Here is a 26,936-nt window from a genome sequence, read left to right as displayed (position 1 = left end):
CTCTCAGCATACTCCATTTTTTGTCTGTATTTCTTACAGTTCTCGTTTCACAATCAATCACACGAGGCTAACGAAGACACAAATCATTCAAAAATACGTTAGCAAAGCTTTTATATACTCTCCCAATCGCCCATCCAAGGACTTTATATATTTATTATTTTCTTTATTTACATATTTATTTATTTTTTGTGTCATTTTTCCTCTGACTGGTTTGGTACGGTCCGCCACAAATTCCTCTCCTGCGCTCATCTCTTCATGTCGGAGTAGTTCTTCCACCCTACGTTTCAATCTCTTTCATTCCCTAGCGTTTTTAGCCGCTACTTCTCCCTCTGGTACCATGGAGGCCTTAATACGTGTCCCACCATGCGGTTCCTTCTCATTTTCAGTGCTCTGCATATATTCCTTTCCTTACCGATTCTGCTCAGAGCCTCTTCATTCCTTACTTTGTCAAAACGCCGACTTTATCTGTGGTAGTCTGCGTTTTATGCCCTCCTTGCTTCGTCCGACATGATTACTTTGCTTCCGATGTAGCAGAATCGCTTAACTTTGTCTACTTTGTAATCGCCAGTTTCGATGTTAACTTTCTCGATATTCTATTTTCGGCTACTTATTACTCTATTACCGGCCGCGGTAGCCGAGCGGTTCAAAGCGCTTCAGTCCGGAACCGCGTGACTGATACGGTCGCAGGTTCGAATCCTTCCTCGAGCATGGATTTGTGTGATGTCCTTAGGTTAGGTAGGTTTAAGTAGATCTAAGTTCTATGGGACTGATGACCTCAGATAATTCCCATAGTGCTCAGAGCCATCTGAACCATTTATTATTACTCTATTCAATCCAACGCTTCGTTTCGTGTAATATTAAGAGAATTTTCGTTTATTGCCAATCTTTCAACACCATTCTTTACAAAAAATAACTAAAGAATCACGTTTGATGCAGAACATTTTCTATCAATGCTATGCAACGAATCGAGTCCTTTAGTGTGAGCTGCGACGAAAATACAGTCTTTAGTAATGTTATAATTTCTTCTGTCCACAGGAGAAGCGAACAATTGGGCGTCGTTCTCTCGTGTGGCGGTAGTGCCTTTTCCTCTTGTTCTTACGCTAAGTACACAGCATGTTAACTACTAGGGGCCGGCGGAAGCGACGTCGCTAATAAGGCTGGCCGGGCCGTATCGACATGGCGGCTTTCTCTTTCTGCCTATTAGGGCGGCCCGCTGGGAAATGAACTGCGTGCGGCTTCGTTAAAGCGGCTGCGGCTGCGGCTGCAGCAGGGATTAGGACCGTGGCCTTTATTAAATGTTTCATAAATACTCCGCCCGCCGGCTCCAAACAAGCCAGAAAAATCTCGCAGTGCTCCGTGTTCAGACTAGTCGCGTTCTGCGAAAATCACGCAACGATATTCGCGTTATTAGAGCAGAACGATGCCAGCCGGCAGAAGGCACTGGTTCACTTGAACGTGACCTCCTGCTGGTGTCGGTGGAGAAGCCCTTCATAGGGCAGCGTGATGGCGTCAGATTTTTCGCGGCAAAATGACGAAAGTGCGAGTGGGGTTGCGGCGGCGTTGTTCTTTGCGTCCCTTTTCGACGTACCTGCACCTATCTGTGAACATTGTCTCAGCAGATCATCAGTAGGGAAGCCGAGTGGAACCTACTGTACTTTCGACGTGAACCAGGCTGCAATTAAAGTCACTAATCTACGTTTAGGTAGAAAGTTTTCATTCGAAATGAAAGGTTGGAAATTTTGTCCTCGATTAATATATTCTGAAACTTAAGTGAACAAGTATCACTGCCAAGCCCGTGTTAGTCTTAACGCAGTCACTCACAATCCCTTTCACCCACGTTAGCAAGTTTATGGTGTTGCATTTCCCGAAAACGTTATAGCTACAAAAATACGAATCGTTTTTGATTGAGAATGCTCGCCAAATATTAAGTCTGTCGGTACCAAATGCAGTAACAGTTTTTAGCCGTCGACCTGCTCAAAACGCCACGCGGAATATATGTCTTTTCTCGTCACAAAATTCACTTAAAAATTCCGAAATTTCCACACACACATCGGAATAATTATGCCGTTATTTCCATCACTTTTGATGTATGAATCACTGCTAGATCCGGCAACTTCTCATTTCCATCAGAACTACTACTGCACACGTTCGATCTCTTTCATGGCTAGGCTTCGACTCCTCTCTAGAATACTCTCAGTCTTCTCTACCAGCAGAGAAAGGCGCGCGAAGAATATAGCTTTACCATTGGTCAGTTTACTCAACAGCCAATAGCAAAACAACACTCTACCGCGTCAGTCCGCGCTTTTCATCAATAACCAATGGCAAAATAGTGAACCTAACGACTGCACCTTTTATCGACCTAATTATCTAATATACTGAAGTTTTGTTTATGCATTAATTTATTTACTATTGTTATTTATACCTGAATTAACTTTCCCTTAACCATAAACTTACTTTACAAATCTATTGTACAAAAATCCACTTTGTTCATATCCATACTTCTTTGAAATGTTCCCACACTAAGTCCTACTACATAACTCGTTAAACAATTATCTTCATATTAATCTTAAACCACACTCACGCATCATTCATACTGCTAAAACACATTTATAACATTTTACATACGAGGTGTGGCTAGAAAAAAACGGGACTAGTACTGGTGAAACAATAAAACGAATGCAATAAGGCTGAAAGTCGCGTGGCCTGTCACGTGACTCTCGCTCCGCCTACTGCTCGAGTTTCATCTGCCTGCTGCACTCAGTCTGCCCGTGGCGTCTGTTTTAAGTAGTTGACGTTTTGTCTGTGCGTCGGAAAATGTTGAGTGTACACAAAGAACAGCGTGTTAACATCAAATTTTGTTTCAAACTAGGAAAATCTGCAAGTGAAACGTTTGTAATGTTACAACAAGTGTACGGCGATGATTGTTTATCGCGAACACAAGTGTTTGAGTGGTTTAAACGATTTAAAGATGGCCGCGAAGACACCAGTGATGACACTCGCACTGGCAGACCATTGTCAGCAAAAACTGGTGCAAACATTGAAAAAATCGGTAAATTTGTTCGACAAGATCGCCGTTTAACAATCAGAGCAGTGTCTGAGTTAACAGGAGTTGACAATGAAAGTGTTAGGCAGATTCTTCATGAAAGTTTCAACATGAACAAAGTGTGTTCAAAAATGGTTCCAAAGTGTCTCACAATTGAACAGAAGGAACGCCGAAGAATGATTTGTTCTGACATCCTCGAAAACATTGAAAGTGATCCCACCTTCTTACAAAATGTTATTACTTGCGATGAATCGTGGTTTTTTACTTACGATCCCGAAACCAAACGCCAATCGATGCATTGGAAAACTCCTGGTTCTCCACGACAAAAAAAAAGCACGAATGTCAAAATCGAAATTCAAGGCAATGATGATTTTTTTTTTTTGACATCAAAGGGGTTGTGCACATTGATTGGGTACCAGAGGGACAAACAGTGAATCAGCATTACTACATTAGCGTCCTGGCTACCCAACGTGAGCGAGTACGGAGAAAACGGAACGATTTGTGGAGAAAAAAGTCATGGATCCTTCACCAAGACAATGCCCCAGCTCACAGTGCGTTGTCAGTGAAGACGTTTTTGGCAAAACACAACATTCCCATCTTAGATCATCCACCCTACTCACCTGAGTTGGCCCCCTGTGACTTTTTTTCTTTTCCCTAAAGTCAAGTCAGCTTTGAAAGGAACTAGATTTGAGACTTTGAAGCAGTAAAAGAAAAAGCGACGGAAGTAATGTATGGACTTACCGAAAATGATCTGCAGCATTGTTATGAACAGTGGAAAATTCGTATGGAGCGGTGTAGAGACGGAGGAGGAGAGTACATTGAAGGAGATAACAAGAAATTGTAAATAATTGTAAATAAAAGTTTTTTCCAGCATCAGTCTGGTTTTTTTCTAGCCGCACCTCGTACACAAAAAGAGATAATAACACTTTATGAAAATACTAGAACAGTTTATGAAATACATTATATTACCTTAGTGCACTCTAGTGGGCACAATAGAAACTAAAATCACAGTCCCCCTATCCAATGTTGTCCTCTATCGGCTGATACATAAACTACGTGCGCGTCCAGTCTCGCGTCACCATCGGTCACTATGCAGCTCTGAGACACATCTCCCACTTAACTGCCTCCAAGGCAGGGTCGTTATATGGCGCTACCCCTCAGGGTGTTGTATAATGGAAGCACGCCGTAGAGGAGGAAGCCTCTGAGAACAGCGCTAAAATTATAGCACTCCACATCTACATCTATACTCTACAAACTACCATACTGACTATGGCGGAGTGTAAAAGGTGGGCCAGAAGCTTTTCCCCTAACCCCCTAACCGTCTCCCCCCCCCCCCCCCTGATCGCCCTACCTGTGTCATTCGTGGATGCTCAGTGAGAAGAGGCTACAGTGCTCGCGAGACATCCTTGGCGATGGATTGTATCTGCCCTGTGTACGTCTCCGAGCCATTATTGGGCTACCGTAGGAAAGTGCCTGCCGCCTTACCACGTTTCACACGGCTCGTCCCGTCGGAAGTTCGAGTCCTCCCTGGGGCATGGGTGTGTGTGTTGTCCTTAGCGTAGGTTACTTTAAGTTAGATTAAGTAGGTAGTAAGTCTAGGGACCGATGACATTAGCAGTTTGGTCCCATAGGAACTTACCACAGATTTCCAAAAAACACCTGCCTGCAAGAGCGTGAGAGAGTATCGGCGGATGGTGGTATAAGGGCGTGCTCGTCAAACAAGTTGAAAGTGACATGCTGGCAGCGACGTGGAGATCTAAAGATAAAGTTTTCCCTAGGGTGGGTGAGCACTCTGTTGGACCGAATGCAGTTGGAAGGTGACGACCGGACGAAGGGAGTGCAGCTGGCGCTGTGACCCTGGTTGGAGTTTAACGCAGCTACATCGTCGGGACTATTGAGTCACATATTGTGGACTGTATGGTGAGACCTACTTGTAATGGGCAGTAATTCTGTCGTCAACTGATGTGTCCACTCACTGCCGTCTGGTTCCCTTTTGGCCTAGCTGCTGTTTGTGCTCATTCCTCCGACGTTCTGCTTTGAGCGAAGGAACTCGTTTCTATTTTCCTAGAAGCTTCTGTCGGTTTTACGGCCTCCATCAAGCCCAGTGCTCAATCATTTGTTGTAGGCCTCCTATTTCATCTCCACTAATTTCTCCACCTCCTCATTCCACCATGAATATCTCCTGTCTTTTCCCAGTTTTGTATTCTCCACTACATCTTCAAAGACTGCCTCATATATCCCTTACTTAACAGACTGGTACACAAGCTATGTGATCTATAGTATCCGGGCACCTGGCTGAAAGTGACTTACAAGTTCGTGGCACCCTCAATCCGTAATGCTGGAATTCAATATGGTGTTGGCCCATGCTTAGCCTTGATGACAGCTTCCACTCCGGAGGCATACGTTCGATCAGGTACTGGAAGAATTCTTCGGGAATGGTAGCCAATTCTTCACGGTGTGCTGCACTGAGGAGAGGTATCGATGTCGTTCGGTGAGGCGTCCCAAAACATTCCAAAGGTGTTGTGTAGGATTCAGGTCAGGAATCTGTGCAGGCCAGTACATTTCAGCTATGTTATTGTCGTGTGGCCACTCCGCCACAGGCAGTGCATTGTGAACAGGTGCTCGATCGTGTTGATAGATGCAATGGCCATCCCCGAACTGCTCTTCAACAGTGTGTATCAAGAAGGTGCTTCAAACAACAATGTAGGCCTGTGCTGCGATACTGCCACGCAAAACAACAAGGGGTGCAAGCTCCTTCAATGGAAAACATGACCACACCCTAACACAACTGGCTCCGAATTTTACTGTTGGCACTACACACGCTGGCAGACGACTTTTACTGGGCGTTCGCCATACCCGTACCCTGCGGTCGGATCGCCACGCTGTCTACCATGACTCGTCACTCCACACAACGTTTTTTCTCTGTTCAATCGTCCAATGTTTACGCATCTTACACCAAACGAGGCGTCGTCTAACATTTACCGGCGTCATGTGTGGCTTATGAGCAGCCGCTTGACCGTGAAATCCAAGTTTTCTCACCTCTCGCCTAACTTTCATAGTACTTACAGTGGATCCTGATGCAGTTTGGTAATCCTGTGTGTCGGTCTGGATATATGTCTGCCTATCACACATTACGGCCCTCTTCAATTGTCGGCGGTCTCTGTCACTCGACATACGAGGTAGGCCTGTACACTATTGTGCTGTATGTGTCCCTTCACATTTTTACTTGTGAGGTAACGGCGAGTTGCGGCACCCTCAAAATATTCTAAGTTCGGAGTTGGCGTGGCCATGCCGGGGCCTCTCGACGGGCTGCAGCCCAGCTCCAACCACGTGGTGCCGAATGTTAGCTGAGCATGAGGGGTAGCCCTGTATTGAAGCTGTGTCGATGAAGGAGATATGCCGGAAATGCCAAAGATGGCGGACTTTGTAAAACGTTAATGACAGACATTTCACAGTTCGTGTGGAAATTCATAGTAGCCAGATGAATCATGATACCTCAAAAAGGAACATATACATTACCAATATTAGCACGAAGATTCTAATGGTGTAATCAGATTTTCAATATTTTTATTAGTTTAGAGTTCACTATCTGACTGTAAATTATGTAAGTGCCACTAAGGAACGAATTTCCAAAATCCAAACGGTTCTTCCGATTTGGTCGATCGACATGTCTTTAGAAAGTTATTAGAGTAAAACTAAATTGGTGTAAATTACATGCATGTAATTTGAATAGTACATGAGTTACTGGATGTCAAAGTGGCCGATTACTATCGATTCCACAGTTACACGAAGAAATGGTAACAGGATGCTTACAAATGTATTTATTCGTCTATGTCTTTGTTTATATCCTATACACACTATTCATGAACAAATTGGTTAAATATTTACTGTGTTTCGGAAAGAAGAGAGACATTAGGCTACTGGCCTATCTTTTGTTGCTATTCCTTTGATATATGTTTATTTAATTTGTTTATGTATTAATTAATATGTGTTAGAGCGTGTTTATGGTCCCCACAGAGGAATTTTTATTTAATTTCAAGTTATTTAAATGTAAATCCCGCGCTTCAAATGTGTTTATCTATGTTTGTGCATGTGCGTTGGCTGGAAGACATGGTGGGAGCACTCTAGCCAGTCAGAGCGATCTTTCCATAAAGGACACGTGGAGAGACTGTATGGAAGTGACGGGGTTTGGGGGAGGACGCGAGGCAGTGCAGAACAGTGCGGCGCGAGGGTACGAAACGGGACATGAGAGGTGCTGAAGGTGACAGCGCGACGGACGCATGGTCGCAGCAGAGACTTGGAGAGTGTGGAGCGGTTTTCGCGTGGTAGCAGCACATAGAAATACATCGTAATGCCGGCTTGCGTGCTTATGAGATTTCCATGGCTTTTACGGAGAAGACGTACTGTGCGTTAGAAGTGACTGTCTCTCAAGCTATGTTGTTGTTCATAACTAATTACGTGCTGTAGGAATCTGTTGTTTCCCTGTAATTCAACTTATATATTATTTAACAGCTGTTTTGCAGGAATATACGACATTTTGAAAAGTACTTCTACTGTCGTACTAATCATTTAAAGTCGTTAAGATAGTACCTGCAGATTTTATTTAATTTCAATGTTTCATTTCTAAATTTATAGGTTACATACACAATTCGCAACTGCCGATTGATAAGAACCTTCGACCATTCGATTCATGTGTGTAGTCATATTGTATACTGTAGACTAAAAAGTATTTGGCTTGTAATGTGGCAACTACATATCCCAGTCCCTACACAACGAAACCAACCAAAACTTTTAATATCTCAACTCTGAGTCGGAGGGTACGTAGTTGTGGGCCACACTACACCATCACCACATCATTCTCTTTTTTGAAAGCCTGCACACTTCACTATCACATCAGAAACAGTGGTCCTATGGATGATAAGGATTGTGGAAATCCCGTGTATAGACGTGTTACACAAGTGACAACCAATCACCTGACCACGATCAAAGTCTGTGAGTTCTGCAGAGCACCCCATTCTGGTCTCTCACCATGTCTAATGACTACAGAGGTCACTGATATGGAGTACCTGGCAGTAGGTGGCAGCACAATGCACCTAATATAAAAAACGTGTGTTTATGGAGTGTCCGGATACTTTTAATCACATAAAGTAGCTCCACAGTATCATCCTTGATATGTCATGCATTGGCTGCCAATCTTAGTTGAAAGATAATCGTTTTGAATGCTCCTACACACTTAACAACTAGTACAGGATCTCCGTCGACTACACACTTACGTAAGTCTGCAGGTTTTCGTAACTGTTGCCACTGAAGCTCAATCAACAGTGGACATCAGAAGGGGCTAAAGAAGATACCAGCAGAGGGATGAAACGTCGATCGTTTAGAAGAAATGTGACACGGGGTAACAGCCCACAAGTTGTTAACTTCAGAAACTTGTCTCCTGCCAACTCTTCGCCTGCTACGTCTTTCCGTTCAAAGTAAAATATTATTATTTTAAATTTTATTTCATTTTCATTTTTCTTCACCTTACATTCGTGCATTTCGAGAAATTTGTTTATTGCTGTGGTGAGTCTTTGCTTTAATTGCCTTATTCACTTGCCACCAGTGCTAGCACTATTAAATTGTGTGATTTCTAATTGTACAGATTTAATTGTTTCGATAATAAATAGTTGTTGAATATTACACAGTTTTGTAACCCAGTACCTTACCAATCCATACCTAGCTGCACATAGGTTCAAAGAGAGATCGTTTGCCCACCTCTGTTTGTTAGAATTTTAGCGTTGAAATCTTTCCGCGAGATGCATGTTGGGGTAATTTTCACGTCTCCTGACACATTTTGGAAAGTGAACTCCAAGATGTTTGGAAGTAAAACGATCTGCAATGTGTAAGACAACGTCTCTCCCCAGACTAGTCACACATACTTGTGAAGGAAGAAATATCTAATAATTAATAGTGAATCCATAATTCCATAAATCCATAGGACTGTTCTCACGACCAAATCATATGCGAATTCGATATCGTAGTGCCTCCTATGTGATTCAGAATTACTATGCAATGTTCCTTCGTTCATATATGCGTGTCCAAAGGAACACCGACTGCGGCGACTAGAGACGTTTTGAAATACATGAAATGTATTCGTAATGGCGATTATGGACAACCATCAGCTGAATAATGGAATGACGACCGTGAAAACACGAACCCGCATTTCCCGCATATTGCGAGCGATCGGCTTACTATTTAGGCTATGCGAGCGCGACTCAGGGCCAACTACAAACCTCCATATGCCGTCAACCATGTATCTACAACCTGTACATGTGCATCCACTATGTATATTCGTACACAGACAAGACTTTTTACTTGGAAGTTGCTTGCCGGTTGTCGGCCGTAAATACGATATTGGAATGCCTGTGTTATTCGGAGTCACGATATAACGTTCCATTGGACATTCATGCCTGTATATAGTATCATCGATATGTTTGATTCTCCTTCAGAGGCATGGGCAGCAAAGGCGAGGGCCCACAAGCCGTAACACCAGTGCTGACGCTTCTGTGTCAGTACTGTTGGTGTGGTACTTCCCGCGTGATTAGCAAGCTATCCTCGGTCAGATCTAGCCAGTGGTAGTTATTCTGGATCTGGAAGACACGACGCGCTCTCTATTACTAGTCTTGTCACGCGTCGGATCCATCTTAAAGAGAGTGATCCTATGTAGGATCCCGGCAGCCCTCCTTTCCAATAAATCGCCTTGGTGTCAGGTATACCACCATCTTATTACTCGTAGAGGCACAGGGTACAGTGAAGACTGTTTTTATATGGTTGAAACTGATGTTGTTGTTGTTGTGGTCTTCAGTGCTGAGACTGGTTTGATGAAGCTCTCCATGCTACCTTATCCCGTGCAAGCTTCTTCATCTCCCAGTACCTGCTGCAGCCTACATCCTTCTGAATATGCTTAGTGTATTCATCTCTTGGTCTCCCTCTACGATTTTTACCCTCCACGCTGCCCTCCAGTACTAAATTGAAGATCCCTTGATGCCTCAGAACATGTCCTACAAACCGATCCGTTCTTCTAGTCAAGTTGTGCCACAAATTCCTCTTCTCCCCAGTTCTATTCAATACTTCCTCATTAGTTATGTGATCTACCAATCTCATCTTCAGCATTCTTCTGTAGCACCACAATTCGAAACCTTCCATTCTCTTCTTCCATGTTTCACTTCCACTACACTCCTTACATATAGTTTCAGAAACGACTTCCTGACACTTAAATCAATACTCGATGTTAACAAATTTCTCTTCTTCAGAAACGCTTTCCTTGCCATTGCCAGTCTATAATTTATATCCTCTCTACTTCGACCATCATCAGTTACTTTGCACCCCAAATTGCAAAACTCCTTTACTACTTTAAGTGTCTCATTTCCTAATCTAATACCCTCAGCATCCCCGGGGTTAGCTAGACTACGTTCCATTATCCTCGTTTTGCTTTTGTTGATGTTCATCTTATATCCTCCTTTCAAGACACTGTCCATTCCGTTCAACTGCTCTTCCAAGTACTTTGCTGTCTGTGACAGAATTACAATGTCATCGGCGAACCTCAAAGTTTTTATTTCTTCTCTATGGATTTTAATACCTACTCCGAACTCTTCTTTTGTTTCCTTTACTGCTTACTCAATATATAAATTGAATAACATCGGGGAGAGGCTACAACCCTGTCTCACTCCCTTCCCAACCTCTGCTTCCCTTTAATGTCCCTCGACTCTTATAACTGCCATCTGCTTTCTATACAAATTGTCAATAGCCTTTCGCTAACTGTATTTTAACCCCGCCAGCTTCAGAATTTGAAAGAGGGTATTACAGTCAACATTGTCAAAAGCTTTCTCTAAGTCTACAAATGCTAGAAACGTAGGTTTTTCTTTCCTCAATCTTTCTTCTAAGATACGTCGTAAGGTCAGTATTGCCTCACGTGTTCCAACATTTCTACGGAATCCAAACTGATAATCCCCGAGGTCGGCTTCTACCAGTTTTTCCATTCGTCAGTAAAGAATTCGCTTTAGTATTCTGCAGCTGTGACTTATTAAACTGATGGTTCGTAATTTTCACATCTGTCAACACCCGCTTTCTTTTGGGATTGGAATTATTATATTCTTCTTGAAGTCTGAGGGAATTTCGCCTGTCCCATACATCTTGCTCACCAGATGGTAGAGTTTCGTCAGGACTGGCTCTCCTAAGGCTGCTAGTAGTTCTAATGGAATGTTGTCTACTCCCGGGGCCTTGTTTCGACTTAGGTCTTTCAGTGCTGTGTCAAACTCTTCACGCAGTGTCATATCTCCCATTTCATCTTCATCTACCTCCTCTCCCATTTCCATAATGTTGTCCTCAAGAACACCGCCCCGTATACACCTTCTATATACTCCTTCCACCTTTCTGCTTTCCCTTCTCTGCTTAGAACTGGGTTTCCATTTGAGCTCTTGATATTCATGTAAGTGGTTCTCTTTTCTCCAAAGGTCTCTTTAATTTTCCTGTAGGCAGTATCTATCTTACCCCTAGTGAGATAAGCCTCCACATCCTTACATTTGTCCTCTAGCCATTCCTGCTTAGCCATTTTGCACTCCCTGTCGATCTCATTTGTTTTCCTTTTTGTTGCTTGACTTACTGCATTTTTGTATTTTCTCCTTTCATCAATTAAATTCAGTATCTCTTCTGTTACCCAAGGATTTCTACTAGCCCTCGTCTTTTTACCTACTTGATCCTCTGATGCCTTCACTATTTCATTCCTCAAAGCTACCCATTCTTCTTCTACTGTATTTCTTTCCCCCATTCCTGTCAATTGTTCCCTTATGCTCTCCCAGAAACTCTGTACAACCTGTGATTCCCTCAGTTTATCCAGGTCCCATCTCCTTTAATTCCTACCTTTTTGCAGTTTTTCAGTTTTAATCTACAGTTCATAACCTATGGATTGTGGTCAGAGTCCACATCTGCCTGTGGAAATGTCTTACAGTTTAAAATCTGGTTCCTAAATCTGTGTCTTACGATTATGTAATCATCTGAAACCTTCTAGTATCTCCAGGGTTCTTCCATGTATACAACCTTCTTTCATGATTCTTAAACCACGTGTTAGCTATGGTTAAGTTATGCTCTGTGCAAAATTCTACCAGGCGGCTTCCTCTTTCATTTTCCTCTTTCCAATCCATATTCACCTACCACGTTTCCTTCACTTCCTTTTCCTACTGTCGAATTCCAGTCACCCGTGACAAATTATCGTCTCCCTTCACCACCTGAATAATTTCTTTTATATCATCATACATTTCATCAATTTCTTCATCATCTGCAGAGCTAGTTGGCATATAAACCTGTACTACTGTAGTAGGCGTGGGCCTCGTGTCCATCTTGGCCACAAAAATACGTTCACTTTGCTGTTTGTAGTAGCTTATCCGCACTCCTATTTTTTTATTCATTTTTAAACCTACTCCTGCATTACCCCTATTTGATTTTGTATTTATAACCCTGTATTCACCTGGCCAAAAGTCTTGTTCCTTCTGCCACCGATCTTCACTTATTCCCACTATATCTAACTTTAACCTATCCATTTCCCTTTTTAAATTTTCTTACCTACCTGCCCGATTAAGGGATTTGACGTTCCACGCTCCCATCCGTAGAACGCCAGTTTTCGCTCTCCTGATAACGACGTGCTCTTCATTAATCCCCGCCCGGAGCTCCGAATGGGGGACTATTTTACCTCCGGAATATTTTACCCAAGAGGACGCCATCATAATTTAATCATACAGTAAAGCTGCATGCCCTCGGGAAAAATTGCTCGTGGAGGTACAGTGTACAGTGAACACCGTTTTCATATGGTTGAAACTGATGCAGAATGTAGAACCTGTATCAGCAAAAGAATAAGTTCTTTGGTCTGTGTTCGTCTCTGCAATTGACAGTGCAGTAAGTCTGAGGTTATATAAACACGAAGTACAGCTGCACTTCCCCCTTTTCTGTGAGGTGGCATCGATACCACCGACCACAGTGGGCAGAGGCTGAAGTAAACGAGCTTTGCTCTTGGCACATGCCGCTTTGCAGAAAGTTAATTCCGCTAATTCATTACTTTGAGCAAAACGTCGTAATGTCGTTCGCAAGGAGACGACACTGTTTTGTGACAGCATGTAAAATAGTGTTGAAAACAACAGCAGTCGGTTATCATGTACAGCGCACTGTAAATATCACATTACCATTACGCCATTACTCTTCGAATGCGAGCCAAAGTCGCACTAAAATCACGCCATATATCTTTGAATGCGTACTAGTAAGCAAATGAGGCAGACGAAATCGCATTTCGTAGCGCTATCTCTTCGATTACTAGAAACTGATGTTGAGTGTTGAAATTGTGGCAGTCGCGCTACAATGGCGTCAGAGGAGGGACGAATTGTCATCACTTCCGGCACTACGGGTGCTACTTGTTCAGAGTACTAGGTGAATATATTTCTTTGAAGTTGGGTGTAGCGTGTTGTCCAAGTTTAGATTAAGAGGGATCTATTAGGAATCTGTGAGATAAGGGCTTTTTGGGCCAGTGGATAGCAGCATTGTTTGGTAGTTCTAGGTCTGGGTTTGATTCCCGTTGCTACTAACTATTTTATTCCTCGAGTTTGTTAACAATTCATTTTAAAATTAAATAAATTTAAATGCATATACTTAGTATTTTCGCTGTATCTATGATTACTGCGCTTGTATATCAAAACGCTGTAGGTCATGAGGCGTCGCAGCTAGGGCGCGATCGTCAATTTGTCTATTAAGGCTTTCTTGTATGAATGTACGCGGGTTCCAGTGTAAGCAGTCAGAATCTTATACGATCTGCAACAGGCGAGCTGTGTCTTGCAGGCGTGCGTTATGACCATATGGCGTGACTGCAGCGTGTGAAAGCAGCAGAGAGGTCCTTACAGAGTAGTTACATTCTCTGGAACTATAAAAATTAATAACTGATCCCGAAATAGCCTGAGGAACTTCATATTAGGTACATAACCTTCTGTTATGTAAAGCAACAATCTGTCAAAATCTGAGGTCAGTAACTGTCATAATTTGGAAGTTACCAAAAAAAGAAGTCAGTAACAAACGTAATTATCCGACACTTAAAAAACTAAATCAATATATATATATAAATAGTTCACCAACTGTGAATATTTGAAAAGATACGATGACACCTTCAGTGTTTAGATTCAAATTTGGAGAGTTCTCATTTTAGAAAACTTTTCCTATTTTTGCTGTAGTAATAACTTTGAGAATTTCAAGTAGATATTTATGTTTGGTGTTAGGGAGAGTGTGAAAGAGAGCACTTGTGTGAGTGTATGTAGGACATTTGCCAATATTAAATCTTCATTTTGTAATTCTCTATAGGAACTTGCAAATGTGAACTTGCAAATGTTCCAGCTTTGTATCGTGGGAACGAATCCACCAGTGGTTCCCCTACTAGTGGATGACGGATGTCCAAGCATGTTTGAATATGTAAGAGACAGCCAGAACGTTCGCGACTATATAGTTAAATTCCAGATGCAAAGTACAGCTTAAAGTTTATTTCATTTTATTTGTTCAACTAGAGAGTTTTGAGTTGCTTATTTTAATGACGTCAATGAGCTGAGAGCAGTCGTTAGTTATTACTAGATTTTGGCACGAGGCGCAACCTGAAAGTCAGTTCTGATTGGCCGTAATTCTGTAGAGCCAATAAGAAGTGAGACGGTTTGCCACGTACCGCATGAGGTAGAGGTGCTTGTAGGGGCAGAGAGAAGAAGGCAGTGGTCTACTAGCTTTCGAAGGAGCTGGTCATGCTGAAAGTGTCCGAATGCATTATGTGTAAAATGAAGTGATATTGTGACTTCCGGGTTTCGGTACAGTGATAAAGGTAGCTAGTGTTTACCATTAACTATTTGTGAAATTTTAAGAGTCGAGAGATATTTTGTTCTGGAGGAAATCACGTGTGTAAACTTTGAACTAAATGCGTGGCGGTACTAAGTAAATTTTTTTTTACTGAGTATTTATGGCGAGCAAAAAAAAACTTTATTTAAAGACAACCAGTGAATGCCGAGTGCAAAAGTAAATAGCAGTTTACTGACTGTCTTACTCTCGTAAATGATTTCGGAATTGGATAGAAAAAGTTCTGTCTGTTTGAATGTGACGAGGACTCTGAACAGGAACTTTAATGATTTGAACACATGTGGGCTGATGATCTTGCTTAATAGCCATAAAAAAATCCTAATGCAAGTTTAAAATTACCTTTGAATTTAGAAATTTGAACAGCAAGCCATTTCCGATTTATTCTTTAGAGTTCACAAGGCTGTTTTCAGCTTTTTATACTTATAGCGGCCTCCGACTTGTAGTTATGTTATCTCAGTTTCTTCAACACTGCTTTTCCGAGATCTCTTAAGTAGCTGCAGTTAGGAGTTACGTGTGCAGATCGCTGGTAGCTGGTAGCTGGACAATTTATGTCGCAGAACCACCGTCGATGTGCGAAAGGGTGCGTTACGTCTCAGTCACCACATCATAGCACATTGGTGAAATTTTGCACGAGTCGCCACTGATCGCACCTCCACCGAACACCAAAAATGAGATGTGTTAAGAAATTTTAGCAACCGCACCTTGTCACCTCGTTCGTGATTCCTTGGGTTCAATAATCTCTATCCTACATTATGGGATGTACAATGGTTTCTATTTATTATGGGGACTCGAGCTTAAGCTTTGATTATTAGTGAACCAATAGGCCTACCGCAAAATGAGGTACAATAATATTTTCCCTGTTTCACTGTGCGTTACACTATATCCACCAATTTGGTTTTAAAGTTAAATATACACATTTTATTTTACATTGTAGTAAGGATTGTTCGATTTTCGGTGTCTTCGCTACAAACTGTTCACATCAAATATATGTAGCTTGAAATTTATGGGTCTAATGTCAATGAAATTGTAATATGCTGTTGGCACACTCATTCGTAATGAAGTTCTCCAGTTGTTATGATTTTTCTAAAGTAAATTTTTCTCAACCAAGGATAAGCATGAAAGAGAAAGCGTGGCTTTGTTGTGAGGGTACCTTTTGTAATTGCAAGGAGCTGAAACCAATTTGATCGGACAGTGTGATAAGAGTTTTATAACGATTGATACGTAAGACTGGTTTGTGGATGATTGACCGTGGAAATAACAATACCTGCTGTGCGGGAATCAGGCGCTACATCGCCAGTCACAGGCAAATATTTTTCCAATAGCCCGGGGCATGGTCGCAACGACGCATTCATTTTCACAGACATATACGCTGTAGATCGCGAGGTCCAGCACGCACAGAACGAGTCTCAAGCACCATTCTTTATAAAATTCATATCACACTGTACGCTGCAACTACAAAAGAGACATTAGAAACGAGCCCACGCTTTCTGCTCTATGTTTATCTCGCGCTCAGAAAAAGTAACTTTGGAAAATTCATAAGAAGTGTTTTGTGGCTGATTTAAAATTCCGTAAGTAGAGATTTACACTACCAATACGTGTGCCTGTAGCCTATTAAAATTTCATTGACATTGGAAAATACATTTCATCTACATAGTTTTGAAGTGAGCAGTTCACAGCGAAGACGCCGATACCCTGACAATTTTTAATAGAAACTTCTTCTTCTTCTTCGTTTCACCCAACTTTGGGGTACGTTGAATCAATCACTTCTGTGTGTTCTGTGCCTTTCTTTTCGCCCAGTACTGCTTCATTCTTTCTGATCTTGCTTTTCTTTCCTCATCAGAGATGACAATCGTTCTTTTCTTTCTATTTTGGAGCTGGAATCCCTCTTTTCTGTCTTTGCTTATCATTTTTGCGGTCCGGTCTGTGAGCATTTTTTCTGTGATGTGTAGTTCTCTTAAGTCTTTCTCTGTTTGGATAAACCAATTTGGTTTGGATTTTTTATTCCTGAAGTAGTCAAACATTCTTTTTGTAAGTCTATTTGGGTTCATTCTGAGAATGTGCAAATAAAACTCAATTCTTTTTTTCCTCATTGTATCCGAAAGTTTTTCTGTGGTTTTGTAGAGTGTTTCATTTTTGGTATGAATTAGTTTGTTAATAGAAACTAATATAAAAAGAGTATATTGATTTTTAAGATGAAATTTCTCCACATAGCATTACGCACAAGAAAACAGGAACAATATGGGTATAGGCCTATTGATTTGCTTGTAGTTACTCTATAGTAAAAAATCCGATAGTAGTCATGGATTCTTTCCCACGCATAACATTGTATAATTCTATATAGGTACTAGCAGTCTCTGGTCAAGGCCTGTATCAGTGCATCCTGTGCCCACGCATTGATAAAGCTTCAGTGAAGGCAGCTCTCGGCTCACGAGTCTGTTTCAGTATCCTAACTAATCACGGACCTATCTGACCCGCTAGTAGTTACGAAGCCGAAGCTCTCCACGACTTGGAGTGAGCATAAAACTAATTCGGATCGCAACAGCATGTTAATTTTATCTCCCCTGCAGATCAGGGCAAGCCCTTTACAAACTGCCGTAAGTGTGTGGCCGATAAGTGCGGTGGCGTGATCGTGATCTGACTAAACAGACGTGCATTTCTTCGTTCAGTCTTTTTTTTTCTTCAGTAACTGTTTTTGGCCTGTCCAATAATACTCGACAGCTATTCGAACGAGGATTTTTTAAGAAACCCCATTTCGCGCGTGAAATACACGTCCTTTAGATATTCTCAATAGCTCGGAGTTTTTGTTATTTCTCACATGTTAAAAAGTACGATTTTAGGCCATCCAGAATGGAAACAAATACTTGTATTTCAGGTAACGACCTATGAAACATTGTGGTGCAGTGTCGTACTGCTTTTTTACAACCTGTTTCCACAAATTCACATAATTCACTAAGTTTCGTCATTGAAACTGCATATACAGGGTGTAAATTTTAAGTTAACAATCCGGAATATCTCGAAAAATAAGCTCCACACGAAAAAATGTGTAGAATCCAAAGCTGATTATTTTCGAGGGGGACATCTCCTGGTTCTAAAATTAGCCCACTACCCAGCCCCCTCGGGAATGAGACGGGAGGCAATTTTAGAATTTCAAATGGGAACACCAATTTCTTATTGTAGAATAAGATTCTACGTAAGATACTACGTATAATTTGTCTTAAACATTTCTTTTGATTCTTGGTAGTTGGCACTGTAATTCAAGAAAATGGCTGTTCTCATTTTTACGTGGAAAATGGTTACGGATAAATAAAAATGCTTATTTACTTCGTAAATTTTGATTCGCTAAAACTAAAACTCTCCCTCTCTCCCCTCAGGCTGGGGTTTAAGAGAGAGGAATTAGAATTTTACAAATGTTGACCAAAATATAAATTTTTTCCGCTGATTCGGTTAAGTTTTGTTTGTTTCGTGGTCATGAGGTCACGCAAATTTTAATTATGAAACAAATCATCTGACTAGCTAACCAACCAAAACTCCTTCTTACTAACGAATGAAATAATTAACAAACAGAGTAAACAAAGTAAAAGACGCAAAAATGAGAAAATCTATTGTCTTAAATTACAGCGTCAACTACCAAGAATCAAAACAAATGTTTAAGACAAAATGTACGTAGTTTTTAATGTAGAATCTTATTCTGCAATAGAAAATGTTGGTTCCCATTTGGAATTTTAAAGTTGCCTCCCACCCCACCCCTCAGGGGCTGGTGTGGCCGGCTAATTTTAGCACAAGCAGATGTCCCCCTCTAAAAAGTCATCTTTGGTTTCTACACATTTTTTCGTGTGAAGCTTACTTTTGTCAACTTAAAATTTCCACCCTGTATATAAAAACATTCATAATTTTTTACAACTATAACAACCAATCAGGGATAAAGAATCTGGCAACTGTTTTGAGTTTGTACTAAATAGTGTACAATGTGGGCTGCACGGCCAGTTCATAGGTCTCTCTAAATCACATTGAACTTTTCTGAATATTTTTTCATTCCTATTTTCCTACACATTAGTATTGTCATAAGTATAATAAACCAACTTTTCTTCACGTTTGTGTTCTTCTCACAAGTAGCTAAACATGCTGAGTAAAAATTTGCACAGTTTCCACTGATACTCAGTCTAAATATCTTACAAGAATCAGAACAAGTTACTTTTCATTTCTATTTGACTATGAATCGTTACTGTTACATAATTAATGTTTTCCAAAGAATGTAACACATTATCAAATATACAATGCAATATAACGTTAGCAATAAATGCCATGGTTTTCGATCTAGAATACGAAACGTTTTGATAGTATAACTATTTGATGACTTGAGAGATGCAGTTTCATGTATGGCAATTTATTAATGTGATGTGGAAGTGTCGCCTCTTTAGCAGCACACTTCAGATCAATCTTACTCCCACCTTTAGTTTTAAAAAATCCCTTATGTGTGATGATGTAGTAGCATAAATAGAATTACTATGTAAAATTCTCTGGTACATTGTTCGTAATAATCGAGTCCATTGTTACTTTCGTGACACAATGTTAAACATTTGTATTCCTGTTTCAGGTTAAGATTAAATACACACTCTCAATTGCCTTTTTTTTTCTACAATGAGACAAAAACGTGGAAATATGAAAAACGTGTAGACGAGTTACTCCCAACAGGGAAACGAGATAAACAAACAAGTTTGCCCCATTGTGTTGCCAAGTAACTAAATGGGGAGTCGTGGTGGAACCGCCTTGGCAGTGGCGTCAGCATTCGTTCCAAGATAAGCTGGAAGAGACCTGAAGAACATGTTGACAAAGTATGCCTTTTGGTCTGTAATTTAAAAAATCGACAGCCATAATACTCTCAAACCACGGACATTTTTGGAAACCCGGTCTGCAGCAAAACAACAAAAGCAAAGAGAATAGCTTCGTACCTGAGTGGTCCGTTCCTTGCACTTGTCAGACGCGGCGAAGATGTTGAGCTGAGTGCTGCCAGGCGGAAGGGGGCACTGGTCGATGTCGACTCGCCTCAGGTCGATATCGATACCGCTGGTGCCCCTGCAACACACAGGGCGGCGTCTCATTAACAGGCTACAGGTATCGGTCCCACAGTAAGAACGGTGTGATATTTCCGGGTAGCAGCAGAGGTACAGGCCCTATTATATAGCGTGACACAGTTCCGTTAGGACTGTGGCTATGAGCCATAAAAGTCATTGGTTATGTTCAAAACACTCTTCCTCTGAATTATCGCTGAATTCGATTTATGTTTTACAACAGTTCCTCTGGTCATTTCCGGAGTTGCCTTTAATACTGCAGTGCAGCTTTTCGGATGCTCTTAATTGCTTCATAACGGTGTCTTTTCATTGACAACTTTCAGTTTGACGATAAACCAAAAGTCGGCTGGGGCCAAATCTGGTGAATATGGTGGGTAATGCAGGACTGTTATCCATTTGCTGGGCGAATACTCGTGCACAACCTTCGCTTTGTGGACTGGGGTGTCGTCATGGAGGAGCAACCTGGAACCTCCTTCCCGGTATTCGGGTCGAGTTCGGTGGATTGTAGGCCACAAACGCTGGAGGAGTCAACAAACATGATATTGCGTCACTGCTCCAGTGCCATTTTCTAACGAGTGTCAGATAAGTACTGTTGAATCCTTTGCCAGGATGCATGCTGCAGCAGAACTAGCGCTTTGACTTTCCATACGGCTGTTCTTGCAAATTCGAGGATCGTAACTCAGTAACTTGCCACGAGAATGCGTTGCAATTTGGAAATTCACACAAGGAGTGCTAAAGGAATCGGGGCGCACTGTGTATGCGGACATTCAGAGTACGGTAAAAGACAGTTATATCATAGAGCTAACATAGGCTTGAATATATTAGAAAACTTATTCGTTTAACAGTGACAATGTCATAATGACATTATTTTCAGAGAACAATGTGACAATATAATCCATCATCTATCGTACATTCACGACACCGAAACCAGATAACTGGTAGCTACACCAAGGAGATCGGTGCTCATGCGACTTACATCACATGCTTGGCCCAACGTGGTCATGACAGACAAAACTGACACGGTTCAAAGATACATCATCGCAATGCCCCAAGCATAAAAGAAACAAAGAGTTATTCGATGATAGAAAATCTAAAACCATTTCGAGAAAAGTGGTGATGAGTGTAGGTAGCAGAGTGACAGATTCTGACTCTGACTCTGACCAGAAATCCTTCTGAGGTGAAAGGTTTCCATAATCTCCATAGAACACAGGCTCTCGTCGCGATTGACAAGGTTGTCTAACATTCGCATTTTCAAATCGCTTTGAACTGTGATTTCCAAATGAACAAGTCTCTGCTCAGTACAAGAAAGTTTTCTCTATCTGCAAAATGGTGTATGCAAACAACCTAGTCCAGTGACCATAGATTTATTCAGCAGAAGATGGTGTTCGTATTCGATGCAACGTTCTTCTACAATGTGTGACCGTACGTAATGGATATTTGAGCTCTTGTGTCGGAGACATGCTCTTCAAAAGCAGCTGCATTAAACCTTAAAACAGTATATAACTCTATAAATACTAATATTTGAAAAATGCACGAACCTAAAACTACAAGGTTTCTGTGGAAAATGAAGGTAAGCATTACACGAATTCTTTCCAAGTACAATAAACTTATTTAATTGACTGATATCGCATTCGTCTTTAACAGTAGAAATTGGCTATATGTTTCACAATTCAAATTTCGGTCTTTGAGCCTTTATCAAACACTACGCCAATAGCTAAAGAAATACAAAAATGGAGCAAAAAGTGTATAAACAGAATTACGGGAAAATGTCATCCAGAGAGTATAATGGTGAAAATAGTCCATTACTTACATTTGGCTTCACTATATGCCAAACTTTACAATCCTCTAACATTTATACGTGCCATTGTCACTAACAAGCTTTTTCACTGGAAAGATGCAATAACATCAAACATATGCGAAGCTCGGCATATCGTGAAATAATGTAAATTAGGTGACCAGCTCCACTGTTAATATCCTTCACGTAAATCGCTACTAATCAATGTTCCAACAGACCACTTGCTTGTCAACTTACGCCTTTGGCACGAAAACAAATTCACAAGTGAGACTGTCCTTGTATTTCTCACAAAATAGTACATTCAAGTGAAAACAGTTGTATGATTCTCAAAATATTTTTGGCCTGTTATCAACCTATAGCTTTCTATGGTTTGAAGCTTACAGTTGCTATCCTTGGAATGTGCTATCTCCGATACGTGCACAGACCGTCTGACTTGTGAATGTATTTTCGTGGCAACGGTCACAGTTCACATGTAAATAGTAGGCTAGTTAGAATATTGATTTGTACCTATTTATGTGAAGGATATTGAAACTGGTAACAGTTCTCGTAATTTACATCCTTTCACGATTACAGAGATTCGCATTCGTCTGATATTGCTGTATTTGTACAGTGAAAAGGCCTTCTTTTGTCGTTGACATGTGTACATATTGCAGAATTTTAACGTTCATCATACGGTTAAGAAAAGTTGAGAGATGGATTTTTTCATCTTTTTTCTGACGTACAGCTGTCTACATGACATGTCTACTCAGTTCTGTACACAAACGCTGTGCTTCTGTTTCGTATATTTCTATTTGGCGTTTGCAGTACCACTTGATAGCTGCCGGTATTACTCTATTTATCGTCGTTGGATAACTCCATGAATTATTTAGATCTGTTCATAGACATCAGTGACTCTATTCATACATTCAAGGTTTATAGGAACCCTAACAGCACAGATATAGTAATACTGGCCAATTCTCAACATCGCATAATATACATCCCAATGAAAGACGACGACTTTCAAATTGGTTTGACTGTAGTCAAACAAAGAGCCACGACCAATGGCTATTCTCCAAACTTAGTGGAATCTATAGTGCACCAAAAGTAGAAACAACACCTGTCATTGACCCTTCACCTCAAAAACGCAGTAAATGTTGGACATTTCCATACTTTGTTATAGTCTCACTGTATGTAGCCAGAAAGAGCAAACGCAGGAACGTAAAAACATTTTTTAGTGTGCACAACACTTGTGTACGCCTTCTGCACAATGGTAAAGACAGCACTCCAGCGTTGAAAAGACAAGACTGTTTTGTCCAGCCTCATCTTTAGAATATGTCATCACAGTTCATTGTTAAGTTATTTTCTTCTATGTACAACAGTTGTATATGTCTATCGTTAATTACTTCATGTGTCACATATTTGATCATACTTAGGTAATCTTACATCGTATTTACACTGAAATTATTCGTCTTGTTTTATTACTAATTCAACTTAATCCTTGGGAGTAGAGATATTCAGTAAATGCATTAGTTTATAATCTTTGATTCAACAACATTTGACAGCACCACATACTTACGTTTGTGCCTGATGATGTGGTAACAGCCGATAAGTGGTTCGTGTAACAAATAATAAACAGTGTAGAATATTACAAGACTGTTGTGTGTGTTTCATTCATAATGTATAAAATACTCTACCAAGAACCTGTAACGGAACTGAAATGATGGTGGGCTGACAGTAATTTGGAGCCCGCGCATCGGAAACGGGCGCGCTGGTGTGAGACTGCCAGGGAGTGCACCCTTAAGCCATCTATTGGCGAAACTGGGAATTCGCGCTGCCTGTCAGACAATGCACTAAGCTCTCGGAGTCAAATGTATTCTTTTTCTTGGTAATTATAAGTTGTTACTGTATGATTTAATGTTATAAGGCGCTAGTAGTAAATTATTATGACTGGTATGAACTCCAGGGTAATAAATATAAATATTCTTAAATACTAAATGATTTCGGTGAAAAGGTGGTAGGGGAACGCCCCCACTCTTGGTGGTACGAGCGTAGCTAGAGGTAGCTGGAGACACAGGGACTGAACAATAGAATGGCCTGGGGAGTGTTGACGTGACCGGCCATGCGTAACTGTGCTCACGCAAAAGTGATTGTGCAACAGCAAAGAGGCGAATATCGTCGCCGTTTGTGGAGTAGAACGCGACGAATGGTAGTCGAAGCCGTCTCTATGCCACTGGGGCTGATTGTAAGAGTTCCTGCGCCCAGATTTTATGGCGGACGTGCAGTAGCTTATACGAGTGCTACAGCTCGTAGTTCCAGCCGCCATTGAGGGCATGAGGCGTGAAGAGGAAGAGCTGCGTTAGCCACATGCATCTCACCACCAGCACCGACATGTCTACCCAAGGCAAGACTGCTTGCAATTGTTAAGTCGAACTTTGTATACATGTAAAAGGAGAATACCAGTTTTCTTTTGTGCAAGTGCAGAGGACAGAATATAGTAATGAGTAAAATTACGACGCATGTTGTTCATTGTAAAGTGTAGTAACCTGAAACATAGTGTAGTGAAATCAGACTGAGGCCACCATCGCCTCTTTCATTTACAATTCTTTTGGGTGCAGAATACTTTAGCGTATAAGAATGTTGAAAAGAGCAATGGTCACACCAGAATGAGTCGCCTATTTATAGTTACTTAAATTTTTCTGAGTAACCTTTCAAGTAAAGTCACTTAACTAATTCTATATCAATTGTCCAAAGAGTAATATCCAAAATCATTAAATAAGTTGAAGGATAGAATTTTGTTAACCTAAGTTGCATAAGTTGTCTTGGTGGTAGTTACCAAGCCAACTCACAGAAATTGAGAGAGTATTTGCTTTGTAGAATCACCTAGAATGATCAGAAATAGTAATATTCAGAATTAAGTTTAAATTCAACTCAAGCCGTTTCACTTTGAAACGAGCCAAAAAATTGATTTATTCTTTTGCTCCTTCAGAGCTGGCGACCGTAGTTGTAAGTATTTTCAGGAGGATTCGACGGTAAGTCTGCTGCTCTCGTCGTGCTGATAGGATTACCCACTGCTGCCAGCAGTGGTGATTGGATACATAAGCTCACTACCAAGTTAAGTGGGTCAGGTAGGCAGTGTTACCGTGTGAACTGTAGGGCACTGTAGGCCGTGGATCGAACCCGTTCAATCATCACAGCTCTTTGGGAAATAGTCCCGTTAGGAGTGTACTAATCATTAGGTAAATACTGGCGAGTAACGGTCAAAAATGTATACGCAAGTGAATTTAGCAAGGTCCATGTAGCACCTAATTAATGTGGTGCAATGGCGAGGGTAGGAGTGGAGTAAAAGTGAGCTGAGCTTGTGGCAGCTGTGCTGTCTTCAAAGATTAATAACGTGAATTCACTACTACCTCTTACCATTAGGGCTGAGCTATTTACGGTTAAAATACGTAGCAGTAAGCGCAAAGGCGTGACAGCTACAAGTCCGTATTGGCTTTATACATACGGAAGTAGGAAGCGGGTCATTCCGTCAGTGGAGGGGTTAAAACAACCGAGTCAGTTGAGAACATACCCCATTTACTGATGGAAAGATTCGGCGGTTCGGTCGCAAACCGATGGGACAGTAAACGAACCGTAAAACTAAGAAATGGTTAAACAGCTATGTTAGAACCAAAGGACAAAAATTAACATCAATAAGGTAAAAGAGGAGAACAGGTTTAGGAAGGGGGCTACACATAAATATCCCAAGCCTCTATATAAAATGGATCTATTCATGTCGTGAAGGAGATGACAAAGTAATTAAAGGCCAAAAGCGAAAGGATACATTTTATCAGATTTGCAGAAGACACCGTGATAGTTGCAGAATCCGAGAAAGAGGGTACCAGAATGCTGCCAGTCCCATAAGACACTCTTAAATTAAGGAAATAAAAGTGAACAAATGGTAAACAAAACTATTGGTAGAACGAAAAATTAGGGAGAAATAAAAACCAATGTGAAACTGAAGATGTTTAACCCATCAGGTGAAACAATTTTGTTAGCAATCTACCATAAACACGTTGGCCAAGAGATCCTATAACTGAAGCATTTCCTCTGTTACAAAAGGTTTCATAGGAGTAGCATTCCTTGTACCTATGTTTGTCTGTCTAACATTCGCGATTGCCCATTTTTTAAAAAGATATCCACTTGAACAGCCTTTTTCTGATATTCCTTATCACAGTATCCACATCGTTAGCGAGCTTTAAATGGATCGCATCATTCCTCTGTATTTAAGCTCCCTTAAACACTGATTCTTGAGGACGAGTCTCGAAAACTTTCGCTCTTTCTTCATCAATACTAAACTGCGATCTGTTTGTATATCCACTTGGGGAAGCTATAGAATCTAATACATATATTCGGAATTTGTCTGATCGGTCTGTGACTGAGCTGGAATCTTCCCATGTCTCCATGACTTTTCCTAGCATACATTGTCTTCTTGTGATTCGTGAACAATGTACCCGCTATTATCGTCTGAAATTTATTGCAGAACTTAACTAGGCTTACTCCTCCCTCAATCGTACAGCCAAGATCATAGTCTCCGGTAACCTTTTCTTCTGTTCCTTCTCTTCAAACAACGTTCGGCGGTCTGTGTGTCCGAGCGGTTCTAGGCGCTTCAGTCTGGAGACGCGCGACCGCTACGGTCGCAGGTTCGAATCCTGCCTCGGGCATGGATGTGTGTGATGTCCTTAGGTTAGTTAGGTTTAAGTAGTTCTAAGTTCTAGAGGAATGATGACCTCAGATGTTAAGTCCCATAGTGCTCAGAGCCATTTGAACCATTTGAAACAACGTTCCTATCTCCCATAATTATTACACTTCCATCGTGTTTTATATAATGAATTACCCCAGATACTTTCTCTTTTTCTTCATCCTCGCTTGTGACGTTTGCATACATATCTGAACCATCGTTTCCGGCTTTGGTTCACTGTGACACCAGGTAACAGTTCCATCACTGAACTTTTCACAGTAGCTCACTCTCTACCGCACTATACAGTTCACAAATAACCCTACTCCCTTTATCCCTCTGCGACTCAACAATATTTTAAAAAATTAATTTTAAATTTTTTCACAAAATTAACATTTATTAACATTCAAAGCAACGAGCACTAGAAGAAAT

The 26,936-nt window shown here is 41.0% G+C and overlaps 1 protein-coding gene across 1 annotated transcript in view; it reads right to left on the bottom strand.

Annotated features, from left to right (window-relative positions):
• The window catches only part of LOC126485058 (probable G-protein coupled receptor CG31760), a 613,409-nt gene that overhangs the window by 355,739 nt on the left and 230,734 nt on the right, over window positions 1-26,936 (bottom strand). The window contains exon 2 of the mRNA XM_050108660.1: window positions 19,897-20,020. Within this exon, the coding sequence (XP_049964617.1) occupies window positions 19,897-20,020 (124 nt within the window). The remainder of the gene's footprint in view (window positions 1-19,896; window positions 20,021-26,936) is intronic.

The sequence above is a fragment of the Schistocerca serialis genome, chromosome 6 (genome assembly GCF_023864345.2).
Source record: "Schistocerca serialis cubense isolate TAMUIC-IGC-003099 chromosome 6, iqSchSeri2.2, whole genome shotgun sequence".
Taxonomy (NCBI): Eukaryota; Metazoa; Arthropoda; class Insecta; order Orthoptera; family Acrididae; genus Schistocerca; species Schistocerca serialis.
Note: the sequence above shows the minus strand (reverse complement) of the source record. Positions and strands in the feature narration are given on the sequence as shown.